General features: G+C 35.5%; 1 protein-coding gene across 2 annotated transcripts in view; it reads right to left on the bottom strand.

Moving 5' to 3' along the window:
• Positions 1-1,678: 1,678 nt before the first annotated feature.
• The window catches only part of LOC136026947 (GATOR2 complex protein WDR24-like), a 149,325-nt gene continuing 123,235 nt past the window's right edge, over positions 1,679-27,768 (bottom strand). For both annotated transcript variants that reach the window (XM_065703805.1, XM_065703806.1), the window contains exons 12-13: positions 8,747-9,015; positions 1,679-2,055 (exon numbers count right to left, since the gene is read on the bottom strand). In XM_065703805.1, coding sequence (XP_065559877.1) covers positions 1,765-2,055; positions 8,747-9,015 — 560 coding nt within the window. In that variant the 3' untranslated portion in view covers positions 1,679-1,764. The remainder of the gene's footprint in view (positions 2,056-8,746; positions 9,016-27,768) is intronic.

Below are 27,768 nucleotides of genomic sequence, written 5' to 3'. Positions count from 1 at the left end.
CACCGAAACTTTTTGCTATTTTTATAAATGATCTTGCCGAATACCTTGAAAAAAGGTGGGCGCCAGTTGTACACCTTGGAAATAAAGTATTATCATTACTATTATTTGCCGATGATATTGCCTTATTCGCCAGATCCAATCCGACAGAGCTACAAACTCTGTTACATTTAACAGCAGAATATTTAGAGGAAAAGAAACTGGAAATTAACAAAAAAAGACGAAGGTGATGATTTTTTGCCGTAGACAATCAACAGGAAATAAAGATGAAGAAAGTTTTAATTTGAATGGTGAAGCTTGTGTCTCAGGCAATATATTTAGGATTCCATCTAACATCGAACGGAAGATGGAGCAATCATATTTCGGAGATGGCAAATCGAGGAAAAGCAGCAATGGCAATGATGTCCAGGAACAGTAATTTGACGGTAATAGGTGACTTAAAGATGCACAAAAACGTATTCAACTCAAAATAAGGCCAATCCTCCACTATGGAGGGGAAGTATGGGGCCTAGAAGTGGCAAATTAATTAGAAACTCTACAGCTGCAATACTATAAACGAATGCTAGGTCTGCACGCCACAACTCACACATTTTTCATCAAGGGAGATTTGGGACTTTTCTCCATGAGAAAACATTGACAGATCCAATTAATTAAGTTTTGGCTGAAAATACCGCAATGTCCCTCCTCATGACTCACCAGAGCAGCGTATGATGAATTACTCACCCTGGGACAAAAATCGTCATGGAATGGAGGAGATGGTCCAATCTCCGATCAAAAAGCCTTTCTGTCAGAGATCCAAACAAGGCTGGAAGACCAAGAAATTCAGAAATGGTGGAACGACCTTAGCCAGTCGGAAAGCTTATGTTCTTACTATAAGGTGAAAGAAAATTACGGTGAAGAGCTATATTTAAATTAGGGACTCCAAAAGAATCCCGGAGGTCTTGGATGCAGGTGCGAACAAACTGTCTCCCTCTTTACAGTATTTGGAAAAATAGGTGTCAGCCAGAAATGCGGCATAAAGCCCAATTTGCGGTGATCTTGATGGGCTAGACCATTTTCTTTTCAGGTGCCAGGGGCTAAATGAGCTAAGAGGGAGCTTTCTTTGGATGGGTGGTCGTGAGCCCCTTCTCGGAACTTTGAAGTCGACGTCGAAAATAAATATAGTAGTAGTGGCAAATTTTGTCGAGAAGGGTCTTGTTATTCGAAAGTCGATTGTTACATAATTTAGTTTGTTTGTTGTTATATATGTATGCATACGGCCTGAAAAATGGCTTTAAATACAGTCATTCATTCATTCATTCTAAGGTCTTTTAATTTAGTTCAACATACCCGTTAATATTTTCGAAGAGTTTCAACTGAAACTCTTTTAGCAATGTTTGCTATAAAATATAGAATTCGCATTTGAATAGAAACGTAAATGGTAAATAGAACCCAACATTCGTTGCATTCTAAAATGCTTTAAGAAACATCAGGGTAGGGAAGAGGCAGCCCCTTCGTTTATAAATTTGTTCATGTTCTTTTTAAGTTTTAAGACAACTCTTAACTCTTCATCTCTCTCTCCCTTTTCCTCTTTCTCTTCTTTTCTCTAGAAGTCCGAGAGATATATCTGAGATCTGATTCCTTATGGCTAATATTCTGATCTAGGTCTCAAGAACGAACGAATAATAAATGAAGTATGTGATTCATTACCTAAATAGATTTTTTACTCTACAAGTATAAAAAGAAAAAAAATGAATTTCTGATTATCGTTAACATAAAGTAATAGATTTATGCTTCAAATTCACATTTATGGCCACAACCAGTCGGACAAACGGAAAAATCTTTAAACCAATTTTTCATGTGTTCAATATGGCCACCATGTGAGCATTTCCGGCACCAAACATGCAGTCCCTTCACAGGGAGGTGGCACAAACTACACAAGCTAGTAATTTTCCTGCAACTATCACAGAACCAGCTTGTGCGGAGAAGGAGCTTCCGACATCTGGCACAACTAGTGGCGTAACGTGTACTCCGTTGACTTAAGGACTGAATAGCAGACAAGGGATTTTTTTTCACGACCTAAAAAAGAAATATAAAAATGAAACATAAAAAAATATCAAGATTCTGATAGAAGTTTAATTTCGCTTCAGTAGTTGGATTTCATGTCATCAGAGCATATAAATATATCTTCGACCCGTTGTTTTAAACTTCATTCAGAGATTTTTTTTATTTCTTTGTTTTAACATTTCTTGAATTGGCTATTCCTTTGGCCATGGCTGTATACCCGTTGTTTTATTCTTCCTTCTGAGATTTTTTCTCTCTTTGTTTCGACATTTCCTGAATTGGCTATTCTTTTGGCTATGGTTGTAGACCCATTGTTTTATTCTTCCTTCTGAGATTTTTTTTTTCTCTTTTTGCTTTGACATTTCCTGAATATTCTATTCCTTTGGCTATTGCTGTAGACCCGTTGTTTTATTCTTCATTCTGAGATTTTTTCTCTCTTTTTTCCAAGATTTTCTGAATTGGCTATTCCTTTGGCTATGGCTGTAGACTCGTTGTTTTATTCTTCATTCTGAGATTTTTTCTCTCTTTTTGTTTTGAAACTTCCTGAATTGGCTATTCTTTTGGCTAATACTATAGACCCTTTTTTTATTTTTCATTTTAAGATTTTTTCTCTCTTTGTTTTAAAATTTCCTGAATTGGCTGTTCCTTTGGCTATGGCTGTAGACCCCTGGTTTGTCCTTCCTTCTGAGGTTTTTTCTCTGTTTGTTTTAAAGCAAAAACAAGGCTTGTTGGAACAAAAGCTTAGGCACATAACTTTAGATATTCCACTCCAACATAGATTACAAAACCATATTTCAGTTCACCACATTAGACTTTGGCCTAATTGCTAGCAAAAACCATCCTTTTTGGACCCAGGTCAAGATTTTACACAGCTTTAAAAAATATAATTGCATATTTTATCAGTCCAGCCAGAGGTCCACAGTTTCCATAAGAAATACGGACGTTAGACATTACCACTTTCTACTAATAAGATGAAACCAGTTGACAAAAAAAAAAAAAAAAGAAAAAAAAAAAAACTTAGTGTTGCTTCCACAACAAAAAAGACGGACAGTAGATCATTACCACTTTCTACCAATAAGCTCTAACCGGTTGACTAGAAAAGAAATAAGACAAAACCATAGTGCTGCTCCCACAACAAATTTATGGGTATTTCTAGAAAGGACTTCAAAACTCTCAAAAACATTGGCTGACTGATATAAAATTCTAGAGTTGGAATCGCCATGGTTGAAAAAAAAATTAATAATAACAGATGTCTTTCAGCTCAATAACTAAGAAACCGAAGATAATCTCATTTTAGCATGGGTGGCAATGAGATGTTTACATTTTTCTTTATTTTATTTTTTTCAAGAGGCTAGCGGGGTGCTGGAACATTGTATATAACTGTTTAAGGGCTCTTTTGAAAGCTAATACTTATATCCATGTACTTTCTAACTTCTCAACTATATTTTCTGGTGTCATGTTTGGAATAGCCCTAAATATAGTGGCGAAGTGGCGAATCGACATTAACAGTGCACCATTTGAACCACCATTGCCGAAAACCTTTTGCTTGATGTTTTTCAGAAAAGCTAAAGGCGTTTCTGTTTGTTTAGGCGATAAGACACATAGATAGATCTGTTTAATTCCTTACATTTAGAAGACAATTAAATTGTATCAAATTTTAGACTCAAAGCCCCTTAAACTTCTTCTTCTTCGTCTAAACGTCTTCATACAAACCGTGAAACCCGCATATAAGATTTTTTTTTGTAAGATATGGACCTCTTTCCCATGAAGAGAATGATATGACCAGCCATGTATACACTCAAATCAATGTAAACAATAAGCATTCTCAGCGAAAGTGAATAAAGTTCTTATTTAGTAGGTGCTTTCATTTTTCGCTGAAGACACGGATTGGTTAAATAGCCTGAATTCCAACATAAATAGAGGATTGTCTCTGGCTTAGTAAGACGAAAATCTCCATTTCCTGGAATTGTTATGTTCACATTAGACGGAAAGACAATTTGTTCTTTGCAGTTACATTAGTATGACTCTTGTGGGAACTACAAACAACTCGCACCTCTAAAACAGAGTAGGTTTAACCTATTGTGTAAAAAAAAGTAATAAAAGTAATTAAAGCACAAATTTCGAAAAACATTAAAATAATCTTAGAATTTGGCTAGGTAACATTAAATTACGGTGACAGACTAAGTTGACGTACGACTTATACCTTCGTTTCTTTTTTAAGAAACTAATTAAAGAATCTTCGTTTCTTTAATTCTGTGTTTGGAACATGAGTTATCCCTTTGATCAATGTCTCCAACTCTTTGGACATGCTCAGTTAAATGAAACACCATTTGAATGACATTGTTGACACCAAATGATGTCATTTTCCTCTGAGAGTGTGAACTGGAGGTAGCACATAACTTCTGGTCCTTTAACTAGTTCTGATCAAACGATCCTTTCGTTTAAATATTGCCACCCTAAATACGAAGGTATTGTTTTCCTAATATGTGTTGGTGAGGGCGCTTCGCGCACCCCCAAGCCCCCCCGCACGCGTAAGTCGTTACGCGGCATACTAGTTACCTGCCATTGTAGCTGTGTCCCTGTGTCCCAACTGTGAATATAAATATATCTATATATATATAAATAAGTTGTCTGTCTGTGGATCTGTGGATCAGGTGACGTCATGTTTCTGTGTCGGCTGACGTCATGAAATTAGTTGTCGTCATTTTTGCTTTGACGGTGACGTCATTCAAGTTATATAAGACATATGTTCACGTAGAAATCTATTAATGTTTAAGTTTACAATGACTGATGAAGATGCTCAAAGAGTCTATGCCAAAAAACTTGCTGCTGATAGTTCCTCGGCACGCTTTCTTTTCTGACTTTCTCTATCAGCAGCAAGTTTTTTGGCATAGACTCTTTGAGCATCTTCATCAGTCATTGTAAACTTAAACATTAATAGATTTCTACGTGAACATATGTCTTATATAACTTGAATGACGTCACCGTCAAAGCAAAAATGACGGCAACTAATTTCATGACTTAATTTCAGAACTTAATTTCTGTGTTGACTGACGTCATGAAATTAGTTGTCGTCATTTTTGTTATGACGATGCTTAGTATATTGTAAAACACATTAATTTGGTTAATAATATACCATTTAAAACACCAAAATGAACATGCTGGAGTAGTCACTCGGTGAGAGAGGGTGTCAGAACGGAGAATGAAGGTCCCAGGTTCAAATCCTGGTTAGGCTAAAAAAGGTAAAAATCTAAAAACTAAAAAAAACTGAAAAAACTAAAAAAGGCAAAAACTACAAAAAAACTAAAAACTAATAAAAAAAAAAATTAAGAATAAAAATAAAAAAAAATAAAAAAGATAAAAACTAAAAAAAAAGTAAAAAGAAAAAACGAAAAAAAACTAAAAAAGCTAAAAAAAAAGGTAAAAACCAATAAAAAACTGAAAAGAAAAAAAAGAATAAAACTAAAAGAACTAAAAAGAAAAAAAACTAAAAAAAGGAAAAAAACTGAAAAATAAAGGAGAAAAAGAAAACTAAAAAAATATAAATAAAAATAAAAAAACTAAAAAGATAAAAACTTCAAAAAAAACTAAAAAGAAAAAAGAAAAAAACTAAAAAACCTAAAAAAAGGTCAAAACCAATAAAAAAAAAACTAAAAGGAAAAAAAAGGAAAAAATTTATTTCATCATATACCAATTCAAAAACGAATGTATACCGGGATGACGACCGGGACACAGGGAATATAAATGACACAACTAAAACGGGGACGCCGGGGGGCACAGGGGGATATAAATGACGACCGGGACACCGGGACACAAGGAATATAAATGACGCCCAGGACACTCAAAGAGAAATCAGAGACTGGGACACCGGGACACAAATGACGACCGGGACACAGGGAATATAAATGACGACCGGGACACAGGGACATAACTACAAAGGGGACGCCGGGGTGCACAGGGGGATATATAAATGACGATGGCGACTCAGGGAATGGTCGATTAGCAATCACCATCAACAAAGCTCAAGGGCAATCATTAGAATCATGAGGTATAGATCTGAATACAGATTGTTTTCCCATTGACCATTATATGTTGCATGTTCAAGAGTCGGTAAACCTGACAATCTATTTATATGCACAGACAATGGGACAGCAAAGAATGTTGTATATTCGCAAGTTTTACGTAGTTAAAAACATACATATATATATATATATATATATATATATATATATATATATATATATATATATATATATATATATATATATATATATATATATCTATATTCACAGGTGGGACATAGGGACACAACTACAATGACGCGTAACTAATATGGCGCGTAACGACTTACGCGCGCGGGGGGGCTTGGGGGGGCACGAAGCGCCCCCACCAACTAGGTGTTGGGGTGGCGCGAAGCGCCACCCCAACAGCTAGTATATATATATATATATATATATATATATGTATATATATATATATATATATATATATATATATATATATATATATATATATATATATATATATGTTTTTAACTACGTAAAACTTGCGAATATACAACATTCTTCGCTGTCCCATTGTCTGTGCATATAAATAGAACGTCAGGCTTACTGACTCTTGAACATATAATTGTCCATAGGAAAAACAATCCGTATTCAGATCTATACTGCATTTTTCTAATGATTGCCCTTGAGCTTTGTTGATGGTGATTACTAATCGAATATTCCCTGTGTCCCCGTCGTCATTTATATACCCCCCTCTGCCCCCCGGCGTCCCCGTTGTAGTTGTGTCCCTGTGTCTCGGTCGTCATTTATATTCCCTGTGTCCCGATGTCCCGGTCGTCATTTGTGTCCCAGTGTCCCGGTCTGTAATTTCTCTTTGAGTGTCCCGATCTGTAATTTCTCTTTGAGTGTCCCGATCGTCATTTATATTCCCTGTGCCCCGGTGTATTGATCTGAATTTTCGATTTGGGCACCAAATGACGTCATTTGGAAACATGAGTTATATTTTCTGATGTTTAATAAAAACCCTTAGATTCTGACGTAGTTCCAGTAAGCAAAGTCTTCAATGGCTCTGGTGGTGCAGCCAGTTGAGGAGGTTTAACTTTTCCTGAGACGCAACACATCTACTCAAGCTTTAATCATCGACTGGGCTGTACCTGATTCCTCGGCACGCTTTCTTTTGGAATTTCTCTTTGAGCCGCAAGCCTGTTTTCACGTTGTCCTTTTGATTCCTCGGCATGGTTTTTTTCGGTAGTTCCTCTTTGAGCCGCAAGCCTGTTTTCACGTTGTCCTTTTGATTCCTCGGCATGGTTTTTTTCGGTAGTTCCTCTTTGAGCCGCAAGCCTGTTTTCACGTTGCTCTTGTGATTGCTCAGCACACTTTCTTTTGCTAATTTCTCTTTGAGCCGCAAGCCTGTTTTCACGTTGCTCTTGTGATTCCTCGGCACGATTTTTTTTGGTAATTTCTCTTTTAGCCGCAAGCCTGTTTTCACGTTGTTCTTGTGATTCTTCGGCACGCTTTCTTTTGTTACTTTCTCTTTTAGCCGTTTATATATATATATATATATATATATATATATATATATATATATATATATATATATATATATATATATATATATATATATATATATATATATATATATATATATATATATATACCGTGCCAAGGGTCGGGGACCAATTTAACGTGTTAATTTAGCGTTGCTCAAGAAAGAAGTAAGTAAAATTAAGGCTGAGGCTGTCAATCGCCTCCCAAAAGAATATGAATTCTATCAAAGTTATATTTTTGTGAAGGATAAACAGGAAGGAGGAATTGGATTCGCAGCATAATTTCTGACTTAAATTGAAATTGAATATTGACCATCCTTTGACTTAAAACTAAAGATTAACACCATAAATATGCTAATGCGTAATTTAGATATTTCAGAGGTTTGGACAATGGAATATGTCTGATTGTTACTGAGTTATAGAAAGACGTATCTAAAGCAAAAACATAATCACTGTGGAATAGCTGGAAATACATTTTTTTGTATCTATGACGTAATGAAAAATTATACAAGATGATGAATGAATCCGAGCAGCTAAAGCAAAAGGTATGGATCAAATGTCAGAGGTAATACTGAAACAAAATGAAGCACAAAAAGATTAGAAGACCAGTTAGAAGACCAGCGACAGCGAATATTATATCGAGCCATAAACGAAAAATGAAACCTTATGACTGCTAGCAATCTTTAAAAAGATAAAGTCACTTGCTGCTAGGTTGCAGACATGAACAACAAAATAAAAAATCGTGTCGTCTCCTGAGCATCCAAAAAACAAGTGATTGATCTAATTGTAAGACTCTACAGAGAAATCTTAGTGCACCTTGATGTTGCAGAGACTTAAGAATCATACAAAGTAAGATACAGCTTGCAACACGAGGAGCTCCCTATATAAAGAGGGATACCATTATCTTATCTATTCCATTTATTGGACTATCAAGAATAAAGGAACTTGCAATCTGTTATCCAGACTTTAGATGCCTTTGGGTCTCGAAATTAGCAAGCTGTAACCCTGATTTTAGTGAATATACCCATTCCCCCTAAAACAATCTAGTATACGCTCCTAAGCATTAATAGCACAAACAAAAGATTCAAAAATATAAGTTATAAAACAGCTGTATATCCTGCTCACATACACAAGCCACATAGATTAGATACTTACACAAGCAGCAGGAATCCACAGTTGAAATTTTACAAGCAGTTCTAGGTATCCTGTCACCCATTCTTCAGCAGCCGAGTCTTCAATAAGCCCTTTGATCTTTTCACCGAGAACAATAAACATTACCACAGCAGTTTGATAGTCCCCTTCTTCGACATGCTTCTTAATGACATCGATTACTATTGATGTACCGTCCCAGGGGAAAATCTCTTTCGTTTCCTGGAGGCAGAGTAGATCCGAGGTTTGATCCACAATTTCAACAGTTTTCGTTTCTAAAAGAATTAGAAACTTTTTAGGAATGCAGCCTCAGGCAAATTTCAAAAGATTCACTTCTTCAAAAGATTTCTTCATTATTAGATAGAAAAGTTTGGTGTTACTAATAGAAAAGAAATCCATATATATCTTGGGAATAATTCCATCTACAATGAAGAACAAAACTGAACCTTTTTTTAGGCTCGTAGGGTAAAATATATAGGTCGAATAGAATATCCAAATACGATTTAACTAGGCACCCAACGTTTCCGTTATTGTTTTTGAAAGTTTATTTGTTGTAAGCACCGAAATTTAAATATTAAATGAAATATCTGTATATTTCCCAATAGCCAATTATGTATTTAAACACGGGTAAAGTTACTAGCTTGCAGCCCTGTCCCCAGGGTCTGTGGGGGGGGTTAAGTCATACTAAAAAAGGATTATTAGATCTTTCGACTATGCTGAACAAAATAACTATTCCAAAATTTTGATTGTCCAAACTTTGGGGAAAAAGGGGCGTAGGAGGGGGACCAGCTGCCCTCGAATATTTTTGAACATTCGAAAATAGCACCAAAAATTTGATTTTCGTTCAAATGAGCCCTCTCTCAGTTTTTTAGGTCGATTGTCTCGACCTTAGACACAGTTTTTTTCACTCAGTAAAACTATTCGTACAATCCGCCATCAAAAACTACACCATCAAAGTCAGCGTAACCGAAAACTGTAAAAGAGATGGAAGTTTCTTTGTGTCACCTTGAAAAATCAGACTACTTAAAAAATGGAGACGATGTGAGAGCTGAAATCGATTTGGTTCTTGTATCTGTAAAAAAAAAGGTTTGTTTAGAGATTATTTTATATTAGATTAATAATTATTTTATTAGTTAGGTTTTGATTTCATTTGATTTGAAAATTCTATCAATCATTTTAATACAAATTAGAAAAAAAAAACAATTGAATTTAGCGATTTAAACATAGTAGTAAAATAATTTGATCCTATTTTTAATTTGTAATTATAATTATAAGATTGCCTTATTGCTAAAACATTATTACAGAGATTGCTCTTTTCTCAAATTAAATAAAAAAAAACAAGTTTTTTCAACTGAAAGTAAGGAGCGACATTAAAACTTGAAACGAAGAGAAATTACTTCGTATATGAAAGGGGCTGCTTCCTCATCAACGCCCCGCTCTTTACGCTAAAGTTTGACTCTTTCTGTCAACTCTTCTTTTTAAAACAGTAACAAACTTTAGCGTAAAGAGCGGGGCGTTGATGAGGAAGCAGCCCCTTTCATATACGAAGTAATTTCTGTTCGTTTTAAGTTTTAATGTCGCTCCTTACTTTCAGTTGAAAAAACTTGTTTTTTTTTTATTTAATTTCTGAACATTTTTTAATCAATGCATGTTTTCATTTTGGCTCTCCGCAGAGGAATAATTAAAACGAAATTTGCATATTTTTTTTTTTTTTTGGCTAAATGGCTTTCTCATAATTTTGATCGAATGATTTTGATAAAAAAAAAGAGCAGGGGAGGAACCCTAGTTGCCCTCCAATTTTTTGGTTAATTAAAAAGGTAACTAGAACTTTTTATTTTTTACGAATCTTTTTATTAGTAATGATTTAATTTTGTCCCAATTCATTAAGAATGACCCCTGAATCACAAAAGCCGTAGAATAAATAGTTAACATTACTAAAAATACTTTAGCGTAAAGACCGAGGTATTAGGAGGAGGTGAGCCCCTCATATGGGTAATAATTTCTGTTCATTTTAAGTTTTAATGCTACTCCTTACTTCCAGCTGAAAAAAACTTCTTCATATTTATTTTTTTATTGTTTTTTTTTAAGTAATGCTAGTAAATCCTGCGCTCCCTTCATGGAAATTTTCTTCCCCCATGACAAATTCGTCGATGGAAAGCTCCCCCAGCATATCCTCCTCTTCTCAGCCCTCCCCCCAACCAAAAATCCTCCTGAAAACGCCTGTACACTTCCCAATAACCATTACTATATGTAAGCACTGGTCAAAGTTTGTAACTTGTAGCCCCTCCCACGGGGACTGTGGGGGAGTAAGTCGTCCCCAAAGACATAGTTATAAGGTTTTTCGACTACGCTGAATAAAATGGCTATCTCAGAAGTTTGATCCGTTGACTTTGGGAAAACAATTAGCGTTGGAGGGGGCCTAGGTGCCCTCCAATTTTTTTGGTCTCTTAAAAAGGGCACTAGAACTTTTCATTTCCGTTGGAATGAGCCCTCTCGCAACATTCTAGGACAACTGGGTCGATACCCAGTTGGCAAACACGCATCGTGATCTGCCTTCTGGCAAAAAATACAAAATTCCACATTTTTGTAGATAGGAGCTTGAAACTTCTACAGTAGGGTTCTCTGATACGCTGAATCTGATCGTGTTATTTTCGTTAAGATTCTATGACTTTTAGGGGGTGTTTCCCCCTATTTTCTAAAATTAGGCAAATTTTCTCAGGCTCGTAACTTTTGATGGGTAAGACTAAACTTGATGAAACTTGTATATTTGAAATCAGCATTAAAATGCGATACTTTTGATGTAGCATTGGTACATCTATCCATTTTTTAGAGTTCGTTACCACGAACTGTTTGAAAAAACACTAAATTTTGCATTTTTTTTTCGGCAACGAATGATCATGAATGCGTACTTATTTTTTTTCAGGGGTCATTGTATCAAACAAATGGTACTAGAACACATTTCAGACATTTCAGACACAGATGCAATTCGGAAAAATATGAAGTGTGGAGGGGAGGGGGGTATCTCATTCTAACGAAAATTAGAATTTTGGTGCTCTCCTTAAGCAGAAAAAGATTGTTCCAGAGAAAAGTGGCGTTTCCTACCATTTTGTGATATGAAATAACAATTTTGCCAAAAGAAGGACAAAACGCTATCGAGGGGAAATTCTGATATAGCTAATAGATTGACGATTATCAAGGAGGTGTATTGAGCTTACCCGTTTCAGAGGTAGTAATGTCGTGCGGTGGTATATTCAATTCAATTCAATCATATATATTTAAACAAAAACACATAATTACATGTACATAATCTGCCAGGAAAGCACAAAAGCGTTTGACTAGGGCAGAAACTTAACTAAAGAATAATTAAACAGTCAACAAACAGAAACAAACAGAATTTAATCCAAAGATTCACGCAATCAATACTCAATAAACAATTAATATATATATATTTATTTTAAAGCATCATGTAAAGCATATTCTTTTAAGGTTTGAACTTGCTTAACAGCTATTAGGGAGCGGGGCCAGTGGATCTTATTGTGTACGATTTGAGTATGTGTCTAAAGCCTCAGAGAGTCTTTTTTTTTTTAACCTAATTCTCTAACTCTCCGTAGGCCTTCACATAAATACAGAAAAATTCTGGAGGGGAGAAATTTATCTCTAACCTCCCTTCATTTCAAAAAGAATGTTTGAACTAAGGATTTAACACAAGGACTGCGGTGTGATAACTACTCTTTCGTTGCAGATTTTTTTTTATGGAACATACAAGATTATACTCCTATAATTACCTGCACAAAAAGGGGAAAACAGGGGAACAGGGGGAGATTCATTTGTGCAAAAAATATATTTCCTAGAAGGGGGGGGGAGGTACTACCACGAGCTTTGTTTATACTAGTGTTTAAATGGAAATGTTTCTCATTTCTCTTTTTATATAGATTTTTCTATGTTTCCTAGCTTTCCAGGGAGGGGAGGCCTTTCGATAGATAAAGAGGGAGTTTAAACATAAGGCAGTAGAATTTGTATCGCTAATCTACTTTCATTGCAAGGATTACTTTTAGACTGTCTGTAAAATAGGTGTCACGGGGGGGGGGTAGCATTTCATTGAAGAAAACAAAATTATGTACAACATGTACATTATTTTAATGTGCTTACCAGCACAAATGATTGGATTTCCCAGGGAGGGGGAGGGGCAAGCACTATAAGGAACTTTTTTCACATAAATAAAAAGGGATGTTTCTCAGTCTCCTATTAATTTGATTTTCTTAAACATTTTCTTGCGTCAGGGGGGACATTGACCTCTGAACCCCCTGTCAGCACCCATGGGAAATATCCCTATAAAAAAGGATTTACTTGAAGGAATCGCCTTAAAACCATGGACATGACAACCTAGTAATCAATTTATGATATTTCAGACCCCTCCCCCTTCCCCATGAATATTGGGATGAGTGCACACTTCAAGGGAGGATCACCGTTCCCCAGGCTAAGTTATACGAATTTTAAATTTGGATGTAAAAACAGAGGTTGAAAGAGGGAGTAGTAGCCTCTCTCACATTTAAAATAGCCTTGGATCAAAGAGTCGACAACAACACATTGTAAGTGAAGAACAACACTTGTCAACGGAAACATAACCTCTAAGATAATAACTTTTGATTTAAACCTACGCACCAACAAAAACTATTAGGCGGGTTCTTATGCCTAATAGTTAACTATACATCAAATTATTATGTTTACATATATTTATTAAATTTTATATTATTATATATTTTATTATATATATTTTACTATTCTATGTATTTTATTATGACATTTTATTAAGTTATATATCATTATATGTATATATTATTATATAATTATATAGTTAATAGTTTTCCTAATAGTTAATAATCCGCATATGCGGATTCTCCATTTGTAACACATTAATTTTGAAGTTTCTCATCAAAACATATTGGCAAATTGAATCCTGTACAGTTTTAGAAAAAACAACCGAATCCCAAAAAAATGGTGTGGTTTTCGTGAAAATTATTCAAATAAATTCAATTTATAGGAGAGCCATAAGGCGAGTATCGATAAGATATGATATTTCTTACTTTTCGAGTGAAGGATGGTCGCTTGTAACCATCCATAGTCCTCAATGCTGATTATTGAAAACGGTTCATTCGAATGAACTGTTTAAGATCTAGTCCCCTTTAAAGGTAGCAAAAGAAATCACACCAAAAGAATAGGTAAAATAATAATTTTGACCCGGATAGGGGTAAAATGATATATATTAAAAATCCTGAGAACAACTGAAAGGGCATTCATACTGCATCTCCGTCACAGAGGCCATACTGGCGTGCAGTATACAGTTCATCCCTGGACACAAGTGCAGTCCGTTAACAACTAACATTTACTATGGACCATTTACTAAATAGAACGACTATAGAGTATCGCCTAGTTGCACATTATCTATTAGGGTATTAGCCAATGGATTCTTTTAAGGGGAGGAGGACACTTAAACACCCAAAAAGTGTTTTTGAACCATGTTTTCAGTTTTTTTTTACATACATATATGACTGAATAAAGGATGAAGCGTTTAAAATCAGTGCTGAGGGGGCGAAAGTTCCCCTCTTATTATTAAAATGAAAATTCATTTTGGACATATTACTTTATTTTGAAAAGCAAATACCCTAAATGAGCTATTTTTATTCAGAATTGTCACGTAAAAGTTTAACTTTGATGTAAAGAGTCGTTTTGAGGGGGCTGTATCTCGTCACATTTAGGACAACACTGGGCATGGAATTGAAAACTAACAGAAATTGAACCAAAAAAAAATCAATGAAAGTGAAGAAGGGACATTGAAACTTGAGAAAGACAGAAATTATTCCATATACGAGGGTGTATACCAGCTTCATCTCTTGTCAATCACTTAGTGAACTAACCTAATAGTATTAATTAGTAACCCAAAAACATGCTGTAAATAATTCCTTTGCCAATTTATTTAATAAATGCTGATAAAACAGGCGGATCAAGTCCCACACACAAAAAAAGATGGGGAATAAATCGTTGAGGCTGAATTCGAATTGACTGAATCTCGAGTCACTTACATCCGCAAAACGTGTAAAACTCTTCTATAGGTTACGGGCAACCATTTCCAAATCCTTAAAGAAACGAGGACAGTGGAAATGATATCTAACTTTTTGAACTAATCAAATTAAAACTTACAGAACAACAGGTCTACATGATTAGAAGAAATTAGGAAAGATAATGAACTCCTGTTTTCAACGAAAAAGACCTATATATATATAAATATATATATATATATATATATATATATATATATATATATATATATATATATATATATATATATATATATATATATATATATATATATATATATATATATATATATATATATATGTATGTATATGTGTGTGTGTGTATTATGCAATTATGCAAATTTCGAAAGTAACGGGTGCCATTTAAAAAAAGAAACGTGGGCAAAAATGATCAAAAATAATTAAACAACTAATAATAAAAACAATATATAAACAATAAATAATAAAACAATAAATCATAAATAATAAAACAAACATATAAAATAGAAAAAAAAACACAAAAAAACAATATTTGTATTAACTTATAAAAAATAATAAATAATAAAAACAATATATGAACAATAAGTAATAAATAATAACACAATAATATATAATAAAAAAAAACAAATTGAAAAAAATACAAAAAAACAAAAACAATATTTGTTTTAATTTATAAAAAATACATAATAAAAACAATATATGAACAATAAGTAATAAATAATAACACAATAATATATAATAAAAAAGTAACAAGCAATATATATATATATATATATATATCTAAGTAGTTCAACCAACCATGGCTAAATGTGCTTCCGTTCAACCTCTATGATTTTGAAACAACTGAGCAAATTGCAATTTTAATCCTAAATCCAAGCAAATTGCAATTTTTCGAAGTGAATAGACCTAAGATTTGTCCAGGGGGTAAAAAACCATTTTAGCTTAATGTTCTTGGGGCTTAATCATACGGCGAATAAAATGAGTAAAATTAGAAGTGCATAAAACAGAACAGAACTTATGTCAAGATCAAAATTTGTTGTTATCGGCTAACTGATGAAATAGTTTGTGACTGGGAAATAAACTATAAAAATAACTTGGTACACTTGACACAAGCACAAAAGGCAAAAAAGGGGGGAAAAAAAACTACGGGCGACTGATTCAACTTCCAAATGGATTATGCTCCTGAATAATAAATTCTGAATATTAACCCAGTGAATAAAGTAAAATCTACGAAAACACAATAAACATTTATTCCGCTAAATTTTTAAATATTCCGCTGTAAGGCCAAATAGACCGTGATCTTGGAAAGCCCACTTGAAATCCGTTTTGCTGAAATTATTGGCAATTAATGGCACTCTTATTTTTATTTATTTTTTTATTATTTTTATTATACTCTTCTGTATTTCTAATTCCCCCTCTCCTATTACCAGGAAAGGCATGTCAGCTCTGGGGTCCGTGAAAGTAATATTTCTGGTAATATTGTAAAAATGTATATTACTCCACTCCAATCGTCCTTGTTCTAGAGCAGTCGTTCTTAAAGCATTGGGGAGAAAAAGTCAAACTGGGGTTTAAGAAATTCATTTGAAGCGAGTTCTTAGCATCCAAAAGAAGAGAAATGAGCCTCCATGAAATGGTGACCTTGCTAATAGGGACCATGCATAGGTAGCACAATAGGGCTGCTTAAGTAAAGAGCAAAGTGGGCGCAATGTATTTCTTTATTTACTTTTTTCTGACCAAGGTACATATAGAAGGAGTTGTTGTATAAACTTCGAAAGAAGCTCATTCGATTGGAAACTGAAAGTTTTATAGTCCTTTTTGAGAGTCAAAGGTGATAGGACGGCAACCAGCCTCCCACACGCTCTTCATTTCTCCAAAAACATCCTATTAAAATTTTGAGATGGCCATTTTATTCAACGTAGTTGAAAGGTCCAGTAATATGTCTTAGGGAATGTTACTCTCCCACAAACTTCAGGGCAGTGACCCTAACTTATGCAATTCAGTCACTGTTTACTCATAGTATGTCATTGAGAAAGGCGGGCATATTTGACCTTTACTTTCCAAAAAGGGCATTCAGATGAGCCTTTTAGAAAATGTTGAGGGGAGTATTCTAAACTAAATCAATAATGATAACGTGCACACTGGTTATCAAAAGAGCGTAACTCAGCAATGAATGGGTATTTTAATTTGAAACTTTCAGGAAATGATAAGGGAGATGATCAATTGACGAAAAAGGCAATATTTGCTCCATACTACTACCACTAGTACTACTACTACAACTACCATTACTGCTACTACTACCACTACTACGACTAAACTACTGCTTCTGTGACAAGTACTACCAAGGCGTAATTTGGAACTTTCTTGAAACGATAAGGGAGATGATCAATTGACCAAAAACAACAACATCTGCACGTTACTACTACTTTAACTACCACCTCTACTACTGCTACTACCACTACTACTGCTACTACCACCACTACTACTACAACTAAAACTACTGCTTCTATAGCGAGTTCTGCCAAGGCTGAGGATATTGAAATGAACACCTGAAGAACTGTTGAGGGGAGAGTTGAACTAAATTAAAACATAATATGTGCATAGAGATCGTCAAGATGAAAATTCCAGGGCTTAATGAGAGGGATGTTCAACGGACCAAAAGGCATCATCTAAATGCTACTACTGCTATTAATACTGCTACTACTACTACTACTACTAATACAACACTATTACTGCTACTACTGCTCCTACTACTACCACTATGAAGGTGAAAATTTGAGAGAATTGAGGGGAAATTTGAACCAAATCAAATCACAGTATGTGTATGCAGATTGTCAAAAGGGCATATCTCTAGAAATAGATTTGGGTGTTGAGTTGGGACTTTCAGAGAATGGTTAAAGGAGAAGACCAATTGACAGAAAGGCAATATGTAGATGCTAATACTAATACTATTACCATTACTACTACGGCGGCTGCTAAACTAATCCAACTACTGCTTTTATTGTAAACATTTTAAGGCTAAGAGTGTTAAGTTGAAAAGGGCGTCAGTAGGGCGTCAGTAGGGCGTATCAGCAATACTAATCTAACTACTACTTCTATCGCAACTACTTTGTAAAGCTAAGAGCATTAAAAAGAAAATTTCAGGAAGTATTGAGGGGGAAGTTGAACTAAATTAAAACTATGAATTTAAAGGATTCCGAAAGGGCATATCCACAATGTCATAGCAACGGCTATGAATTAAGTTGAAATTCCCAAGGCTTAATGGTGAAGATCTTTAACTGACCAAAAGGCAATATTTTAATGCTAATGCTAACCCTACACTAGTCCTACAACTAGTACTACTAGTACAAATACTACTACTACTGTGACTACTATTAAAACTTTGCATAAGGGTATGAAGGTCAAATTTTCAGGGAATATTGATGGGGAGAGTCAAACTGAATCACAACACACCGTCTGTATGTAGCTCGTCAAAAGGGCGTATCAGCAATATCTTAGTAATTGTTGTTGTGTGAAGTTGAAACTTCCAGGGCTTGTTGAGGTGGATATTGAACTAACCAAAAGACAATATTTGTATCCTAATACTACTGCTACAACTATTGCTACTGCCACTACTACTACTGCCACTAAAGCACGAGGCTACTACTACTATTGCTACTGCTATTACTACTGGTAGTAATACTACTGCTACTATAACTAAGGGTATTACTTTCAAAAAAGTCTCTTCGAAGAGAATCTAACATGCTCTTAATAACAAACTCTTGCTATTTGACAGTCAATGCAATTAGCAGAGAATGCAAAATCTCGAAAATGCATGGAAGAGGGAGCCAATTGTATTTTTAAAAATCTAAAAGGGGGAGGGGTAATTTTGCTTTTTCTCGGTTTTTCAATGAAAATACCAAAAGAAGGCATTTTTCAACAAAAGTACTAAAAATATATTTTTCAATGAAAATACCAAAAAGGGTACTTTCTCAAAATCCAAAGGGGCGATCCCTGGAGGGCAAGCACCCCTTTTTAAGGGTACTAGAATTTAGCATGCTGGATGTAGCACACTCACTATCAATGTACCTTCAAGTATGCACGTCCCACAGTTTCGAAACAACTACTTTATCGAAACTAGGTTAACAAGAATATCAATAACTACGAAGTTCATTTGAAAAGAAGTTCGATAAAAGCAATAAAATTAGGTCACAAGGGAAAAAAGTTCCAATATTCCACGAATCATCTACAGAAAATAAAGAAATGTTTTCTTTCCCATCAAACAAAAGAAGAAAAAAGAAAACGATTAGAATCAAGTTCCTATTTTTCCAGTAGGACTTATTGGGATGGAAACGTTGAAAGAGAGTAGGGGAAAAGGCAATTTAAACTATTGGTAAAAAATAGTTTCAGCTTGGAAACCGACAAATAGAATCTTTGGATGTTGACGCTATTAAAGAAACACGAGGCCTGAAATTTCCCTAGACTTGAGTGTATTACAACGTCCATCAAATATACTTAAAATAATATGCTAAATTAACTTATATAATAACTTACATAATATATAATATCACAATATACTTAAATTAACATAATAAAACTTAAATACTATTCTTACAATACTTAAGTAAAACAGTTCAAAATAGGGATTAAACTTTTTTGTTGACAGTGAATAGATATAAAATTATTTAACTGGATATTTCGAACACATATACAGTGTTCATCATCAGCAGTAAAACTAAAAGACATGAATAAAAATAAACAAAATTTATACCTAATAAACTATTTACATATAGTTTATTGCTCTTATTTTTTTCAATGCAACAGCGGAAGCCAATCTCTTTGACCTTTTCGGTTCCGGTTCATTAGATTTATCTGAGATATTACGTGGACAGAGGTCATAGCTCTTAGGTGAAGTAATATTTACTTTATTTGACCTCATTAAATTATCATAAATTGAGTTCAATCCAAATTCACCTGTATCTCTGTTTATGGAATTATTCTTGAATAATTTTTTTTTTAATTTCGATTGTTTCCCTGAAAATTTGCTTTAAACCTTGGTCCCAAGAAATCAAAGAAACATTTTCAAACAAAATAAAAGGATTTGGATAATTGAAGATTTGGATAATTAAAGATATGTTCCGAGAGGGCCGACGTGAAATCTTCAGGTTTGGTATTTTGCTTTAAATACGATGAAATGGAATTATGATGTTGTAGCAATCTCATTTTTAAATTCTGGTTAGTACGTCCCACATAAGAGCTTCCACAAGTACATGGGATCTTATAAATCCCACTTTGTTGCTCTACGGAAGTCGATCCTTGCAAGAATTTAAAAAAAAACTAGCCAACGTATTACTACCTCTTAAAGCTACCTTTAAACCATTATTTTGTAAAATTCTTTTCAGTTTTTCACTCAAACCTGGAACATATGGTAGAGAACAAAAATACCTTTCTTTTCTGTTGTTTCCAGAATATCGTGAGAAAATTCTAGAATTTGTTTCCTTCTTTTCGAAAAAGTCTGGTCAATTAACCAACCCGGATAATGGTTACTTATTAAAATCTCTTTTAACAAAAATAATTCCTCCTCAATGAATTTTGGAGAGCAAATTCTAAAAATGCGGTCAGTTAAGGATATGATTAATCCAATTTTTACTTGGCGAGCATGACCGGAGAAAAACGAAACAAATCTGTTATTGTTAGTAGGTTTAAACGTAAAGTAGGTTTAAGTTTGTTGCCCCCTCCTTACGCTAAAATTTTTAGTACTTTTTCAAAAATCTTCTTCTTTTAATTAAACAGCCATTGCCTTTCAGAAGTTGCACTCAAAGGATTGGGACAGAAAGTGCTTAACGGCCGAGGTATTGAGAAGGGGGCAACCCCTTTTCATATACGAAGTAATTTCTCATCGTTTAACGACATTAATAGTTTTGTATATGAGGGGTGTTGCCCCCTCCTCAATACCTCCCTCTTTACGCTAAAATTTTTTTGGGTACTTTTCAAAAATCTTCTTCTTTTAATTAAACAGCCATTGTCTTTCAGTTGCACTCAAAGGATTGGGACAGAAAGTGCGCAACGGCCGAGGTATTGAGAAGGGGGCAACCCCCTTTCATATACGAAGTAATTTCTCTTCGTTTCAAGTTTCAATGTTGCCCCTTACCTTCAGTTGAAAAAATTTATTTTTTTATTTAGTTTCTGATGGTTTTTCAAATAACGAAAAATCCGGCTCCCTCTTCATGAAAAATTCCCTCCCTCTCGAAATAGCCCCCTTCCCAGACAATCAAATCCTCATCGAAACACCCCCCCCCCACTGGAAAACCTCTTGCGGATGATTCTGCCTGAAACATTCTATTTAGCATACTTTCATTTGAAAAACACTTTAATATTTGATGATTTATCGAATCATGCCGCAAGTCCCCCCTTCGTAGAAAATTTTCTCAGAGACTTCAATCCCCCTTCCCTCTGTGGCAAGTTGCTCCAAGGAAAATTCCCCCATGGCGAATTTTTCAATGGAGAATTTCTCCCCAACCACCCCACCACAACTCATATTATCCCAAAATGGATCTGACAGAAATTTTGAGAAGGCCATTTCTTGTTGTAAAAACTTCAAGAACAGATCGTTCGATTGGAAATTGAAGGAACAAGTACCCTTTTTTATAGTTGAAAGTGATGGGAGGGCAACGAACCCCCCTCTCACGCCCACCCTTTCCCCAAATATATCTAATCAAAATTTTGAAAATAGCCATTTTGTTTAACATAATTGAAAGATCCGCAAATTATGTCTTTGAGGATGACCAACCCCTCCCCCAGAGCCCTTAGGGCCAGAGTTTTAAGCTATGCCTTGGGGGCATAGAAGATAAATATAGAAATGGTGATCGTATAAAATTCGGAGGGGTTCATTGGATTAGTAATCAGAAATTCTAGTGCACTTTTAAGATTCAGAGTGATCAGAGGATGGATACCCTCCCCAACACCTTGGGTTTTCCCAAAATGCATCTGATAGAAAATTTGAGATGGCCATTTGTTGTCTTAGAAACTTCGAAAAGAGCTCATTCGATTGAAAATTGAAAGGGCTTGTGCCCTTTTTAATAGTCAAGAGAGATTTGAGGGCAACCACCCCCTCCCACACCCACCATTTCTTCAAACCCATCCAATCAAAATTTCGAGATAACCATTTTGTTTAACGTAAAATAAATTTTGAGATGACTATATCTTGTCGTAGAAACTTCGAAAACAGCCCGTTCGATTGAAATTGAACAGCCACTGCCCTTCTTAATAGTCATAATTGATTAAAGGGCAACTTAGCCCCTCCCACGCCCACCATTTCCCCAAACATATACAATCAAAATTTTGAGAGCCATTTTGTTCAACGTAATTGAAAGGTTCAGATATTATGTCTTTGGGGATGATACCTCCCCCCTCTCAGCCATCAGGGCAAAGGTCATAAGTTATGCCCTGGGGCATATAAGGTATATGTAGAAAGGGTGTACATGTTACATGCACATTGTAATTAAAAGTTCTAGTGCCCTTCTTAAGATTCAGAGTGACCAGAGGGTTGATACTCTCCCGATAACTTGGGCTTTCCCGAAATGCATCTGATAGAAATTTTTATACGGTCATTTGTCGTCGTAGAAACCTTCAAAGCAGCTCATTCTACTGAAAATTGAAATGGCCTGTGACCTTTTTAAGAATTCAATGTAATTGAAAGGTCCGGATATTATGTTTTTGGGGATAAAAACTCCCCCCCCCCAAACCTTCAGGACAAAGGTATTAAGTTACGCTCTGGGGGCATAAAAAGGTATACACACACACACACATATATATATATATATGTATATATATATATATATATATATATATATATATATATATATATATATATATATATATATATATATATATATATATATATATATATATATATATATATATATATATATATATAAAGGATGATCGTATAAACTTCGGAGGGGGTTCATTGCATTGGTTATAAGAACTTCTAGTGCCCTTTTTAAGATTCAGAGTGATCGGAGGGTGGTTACCCACCCCACCTCGTATTTTCCCGAAATGCATCTGATAGAAATTTTGAGATTTTTATTTGTTGTCGTAGAAACATCGAAAACAGCTCATTAAATTGGAAACTCAAAGGGTCCAAGCCCTTTTTGATAGTCCAAAGTGATTGGAGGGAAAAAACCACCCTCCCACGCTCACTATTTCCCCAAACACATCTTGTGACATTTTTGACATCTTGTGAAAATTTTGAAATGACCATTTTGTTCAACGTAACTGAAAGATCCGGAAATTATGTCTTTGAGGATGAAAGAAAAAAGGTAAAAAAAAGGTAGGTAAAGGATACGGCATTAGACTTTATAGTCCGTACCGGCGGTGCTGATCTCCGTTTCTTGACCCTTCATCCAGGAAGTGCAATGGGGGGTTGGGGGCCAGCCATCCTGTGCTTTCGCACACCCTTCCTGTTTACCTTCCCCAGATTTCTCCAGGTACCCATTTAGAGCTGGGTTATGCCCTGGGGGCATGTAAGGTACATGTAGAAAGGGTGATAGTATAAGCTTCGGAGGAGGCTCATTGGATTGGTTATCAGAGCTTCTAGTGCCCTTTTCAAGATTCAGAGTGATCGGAGGGTAGGCACCCACTCCCACCTCGTATTTTCCCGAAGTGTGTCTGAAAGTCACTTTGAGGAGGTCATTGGTTGTCATAGTAACTATGAAAACAGATCATTCGATTAGAACCTAAAAAGGTCAGTGCCCTTTTTGATAGTCAAAAGTGATATGATACCCCCCCCCCCCGTCAGAGATTTCAGGGCAAGAGTTGTAAGTTTTGCCCTGGGGGCATATAAGTGACATGTAGAAAGCGTGATAGTATAAATTTCAGAAGAGGATCATTGGATTGGTAATCAGAAGCGCTAGCGTATTTTTAAGACTCAGAATGATCGGAGGGTGGATATCCCGCCCACACCTCGTATTTTCACGAAATGCATCTGATACAAATTTTGAGATGGCCATTTGTTTCGTAGAAAGTTCAAAAAAAGCTCATTCGATTGGAAATTCAAATAGCCAGTGCTCTTTTTAATAGTCGAAAGTGATTAGAGGGCAACTAGCCCACCTCCCACGCCCACCATTTCCCCGAACACAGCCAATCAAAATTTTGAGATAGCCATTTTGCTCAACGCAATTGAAAGGTCCAAATATTATGTCTTTGGGAACGACACCCGCCCCCAACAGCCTTCAGAGCAAGGGTTGTAAGTTATGTCCTGGGGCATATAAGGTATATATATAAAGGATGATCGTATTAGCTTCGGAGGGGGCTCATTGGATCGGTTATCAGAACTTCTAGTAGCCTTTTGAAGATTCAGAGGGACCGGAGGGTCATTAAACACCCTCACATCGTATTCTACTAAAATGCATCTGAAATTTTGAGATGGTTATTTATTGTCGTAAAAACTTCGGAAACAGCTCATTCGATTGGAAACTGATGGGGTCGGTGCCCTTTTTAATAGTCGAAAGTGATTGGAGGGCAACAAATCACCCTCCCATGCCCCCATTTCCCCAAACACATCTAACCAAAACTTCGAAAAAGCCAAGTTGTTCAACGCTATTGAAAGATCCTGAAATTATGTCTTTGAGGATGATAGCCCCCCTTCACCCCTCTCATCCATGAGGATGAGTCTTCACGGGAATTGTTGCAAGTTATGCCCTGAGGGCAAATAAGGTACATGCAGTAATGGCGTTCGTATAAATTTTGGAGGGGAGTCATCGAATTGGTAATCAGAGGTTCTAGTGCATTTTTACGACTCAGAATGATCGGAGAGTGGATCCCCCCTCCAACTCGTATATCCCCGAAATGCATCTTACAGAAATTTTGAGATGGACATTTGTTGTCGTAGAAACTTCGAAAACAGCTCATTCAATTGGAAATTGAAACAGATAGTGCCCTATTTAATAGTCGAAAGTGAATAGAAGGCAACTAATCCCCCTCCTACGCCCATAATTCCCCGTAAATATCCAATCAAAATTTGGAGATTTTGGCATTTTGTTAAACGTATTTGAAAGGTACGGATATTATTTCTTTGGGGACGGCACCCAGCCCACAGCCTTCAGAGCAAGGGTTGTAAGTTACGCCCTGGGGCATATAAGGTATACATAGAAAGGATGAATGTATAAATTTTAGAAGGGGCTCATTGGATTGGTTATCAGAACTTCCCGTGCCCTTTTTCGGATTCAGAGTGATCAGAGGATGGCTTCCCACCCATACCTTGTATTTTCCCGAAATGAACCTGATAGAAATTTTGAGATGGTCATTTGTTGTCGTAGAAACTTCGGAAACAGCTCATTCGATTGGAAACTGAAAGAGCCAGTGGCCGTTTTAATAGTAGAAAGTGATTGGAAGGCAACCCCTCCCCCTCCATCCCCACCATTTCCCAAAAAACATCTATACAAAATTTAGAGATAGCCATTGTTTTCAACGTAATTGTAAGGTCCGGAAGTCTTAGAAGATAACAACTCCCCCCACAGGCCTCAAGGCAAGGGTTTTAAACTATATCATAGTGGTATATTAGATAAATATAGAAAGGGTGATCGCATAAACTTTAGTGGAGACTCATTGAACTGGTAATCAAAAGCTCTATCGCCCTTAGCTTACCCTCCCCCACACCTCAGGTTTTCCCGAAATACATATGATAGAAATTTTGAGATGGTCACTTGTTGTCGTAGAAACTTCGGAAACAGCTCATTGGATTGGAAACTGAAAGGGCCGGTACCCTTTTTAATAGTCGAAAGTGGTTGGAGGGCAACAAGACCCCCCCCCTCACGCCCACCATTTCCCCTAACACATCTAATCAAAATTTTTAGATAGCAATTTCGTTCAACGTAATTGAAAGGTCCGGAAATTATGTCTTTGAGAATGACACCCCCCCCCAGCCATTAGGATAATGGTTGTAACTTATGCCCGTGAGGCATAGGCTATGAGGTACATATAGAAAGGGCGATCGTATAAACTTCGGAGGGGATTCCTTGAATAGGTAATCAGAATTTATAGTGTTCTTTGTAAAATTCACTGGAGTGATCGGAGGTTGGATAGCCCCCTCCCCCACACCTCATATTTTCCCGAAATGCATCTGATAGACAGTTTTAGATGGCCATTTGTTGTCGTAAAAACTTCGAGAAATGTTCATTCGATTGAGAATTGAAAGGACTAGTGCCTTTTTTTATTAGTCAAAAGTGATTGGAGGGCAACAAGCCAACCTCCCTCGCCTATCAATTCCCAAAACACTGAAAACACAGTCCCCCCCCTTGCAATCCAGTTACTGTGCGAGTGTCTGGTGCCCTTTTTAAGTGTAACAAAATATTGGAAGGAAAGCAGACCTTCTCTCAAGCTCATTGATTTTCGAAACATATCGAGTCAAAATTTTGAGACAGCCATTTTGTTCAGCATAGTAGAACTGTCCAGCAACTATGTCTTTAAGGATATTAGGCATGTCCGTCCCCCCACAATTATGCAATTGGCCCATTATGCTTTGAAACTAAATTTTGCTTTAAAATAATGAAAAGGCATTGTATTTATTATTGCCAATAAGACACCTCAGCAATATATCGAGAACGCCTGGGGGTATTAAGTTGAAATTCCTTGGGATACTACTTTTACTGCTTCTGCTATTACAATTTAAACAAATAAAAAGAGTGTAAGTTTATCCAGATTGTCAAAGAGCATAGATATAATCTTTAGGGAATCATATTAAGTTTTATTTATCAGGTCAACTTCAGAAGCTAAAATTAAATTTACGTTAGAAATGTTTTAACTTTTCTTACTTTCATAAATAAAAAAATTATCAAAAACTTAAATAAAAAAAACCCATAAATATGGTTTACCAAAACCACAAATAAAAAAAATGTCAGTATAAGTTAATTAAACTTACAGTCCATGGCCATGTGTTTGTTGTTTTTTTTTTTCCCAGTAAAGCGCGAATTGTGTTCAGGCCTTGTGTTCAGATGGCATGTGGGTTATCAGCCCAACTCATGTTAATTTTTGCTCGTTTTGAGTTTGACTCGGCTATTTATTGTAATTTCTGTTCGTTTTGAGTTTTATTTAATTGATGATAGTGAATGTTGCAATTTCACGATTGGAAGATTATTCAACTTTATTTCTGCTCATTTTTGGCTTAATGGAACTCTTTACTTTTCTTTGTAGGTTCACGATTGGAATATTATTTGACTTTATTTCGGCTCATTTTCGGCTTAATGGAGCTCTTTACTTTTTTGGAAAAACGTCTTTCGTGTAAAAGTTTTTAAATTAATTTCCAGCATAATGCAATTTTTTACCCAATTTTTACGGGTTACAATTTTTTTACGGGTGCAATCCTGCATAAAACCTAAATATAAACCACGTTTTGTGCGTACCTACTCGATGAATTTGAAATTTTCAACCCAATAATTTGCTTTATCAATTATCTACATTTGCTTAACTCGGCAACGTTTCCTTAACATGAAATAATCGCTACGGTGTAAAATTTGGGTGATTCTAGGCCTATTGTTCTTTTTTTTTACATTATTAGGTTAAATACTCCATTAATATAAAGATTTTCTGTGGTATGATTTTAATTGAAAATGGTTCCATCAAGCTTGTTATTCAAAAAAAAAAAAAATCAGTATTGAAGGAAACTATCGTTTCAAGAGTTATTAAATAAAAAAAAAGGTGTTTTCCGATAAAAAGTAAGGAGCAACATTAAAACTTGAAGCAAACAGAAATTATTACGTATATGAGGGGGATCGTCCCTTTCCTAAATACCTCGCTCTTTACGCTTAAGTATTTTAGTAGTTTCAAGAGCTATTTATTCTAATTAAACGGCCTTTGTGATTCAGGGGTCATTCTTAAAGAAATGGAACAAAATTTGAACTTTAGTGTAAAGGGCGAGATATTGACGAGGGGGCGAACGCCCTCATAAGCGTAATAAAAATATACGAATATAGAAGTTCG

Source organism: Artemia franciscana, chromosome 5, assembly GCF_032884065.1.
Source record: "Artemia franciscana chromosome 5, ASM3288406v1, whole genome shotgun sequence".
NCBI lineage: Eukaryota > Metazoa > Arthropoda > Branchiopoda > Anostraca > Artemiidae > Artemia > Artemia franciscana.
This window is presented reverse-complemented; position numbering and strand designations above follow the sequence as displayed.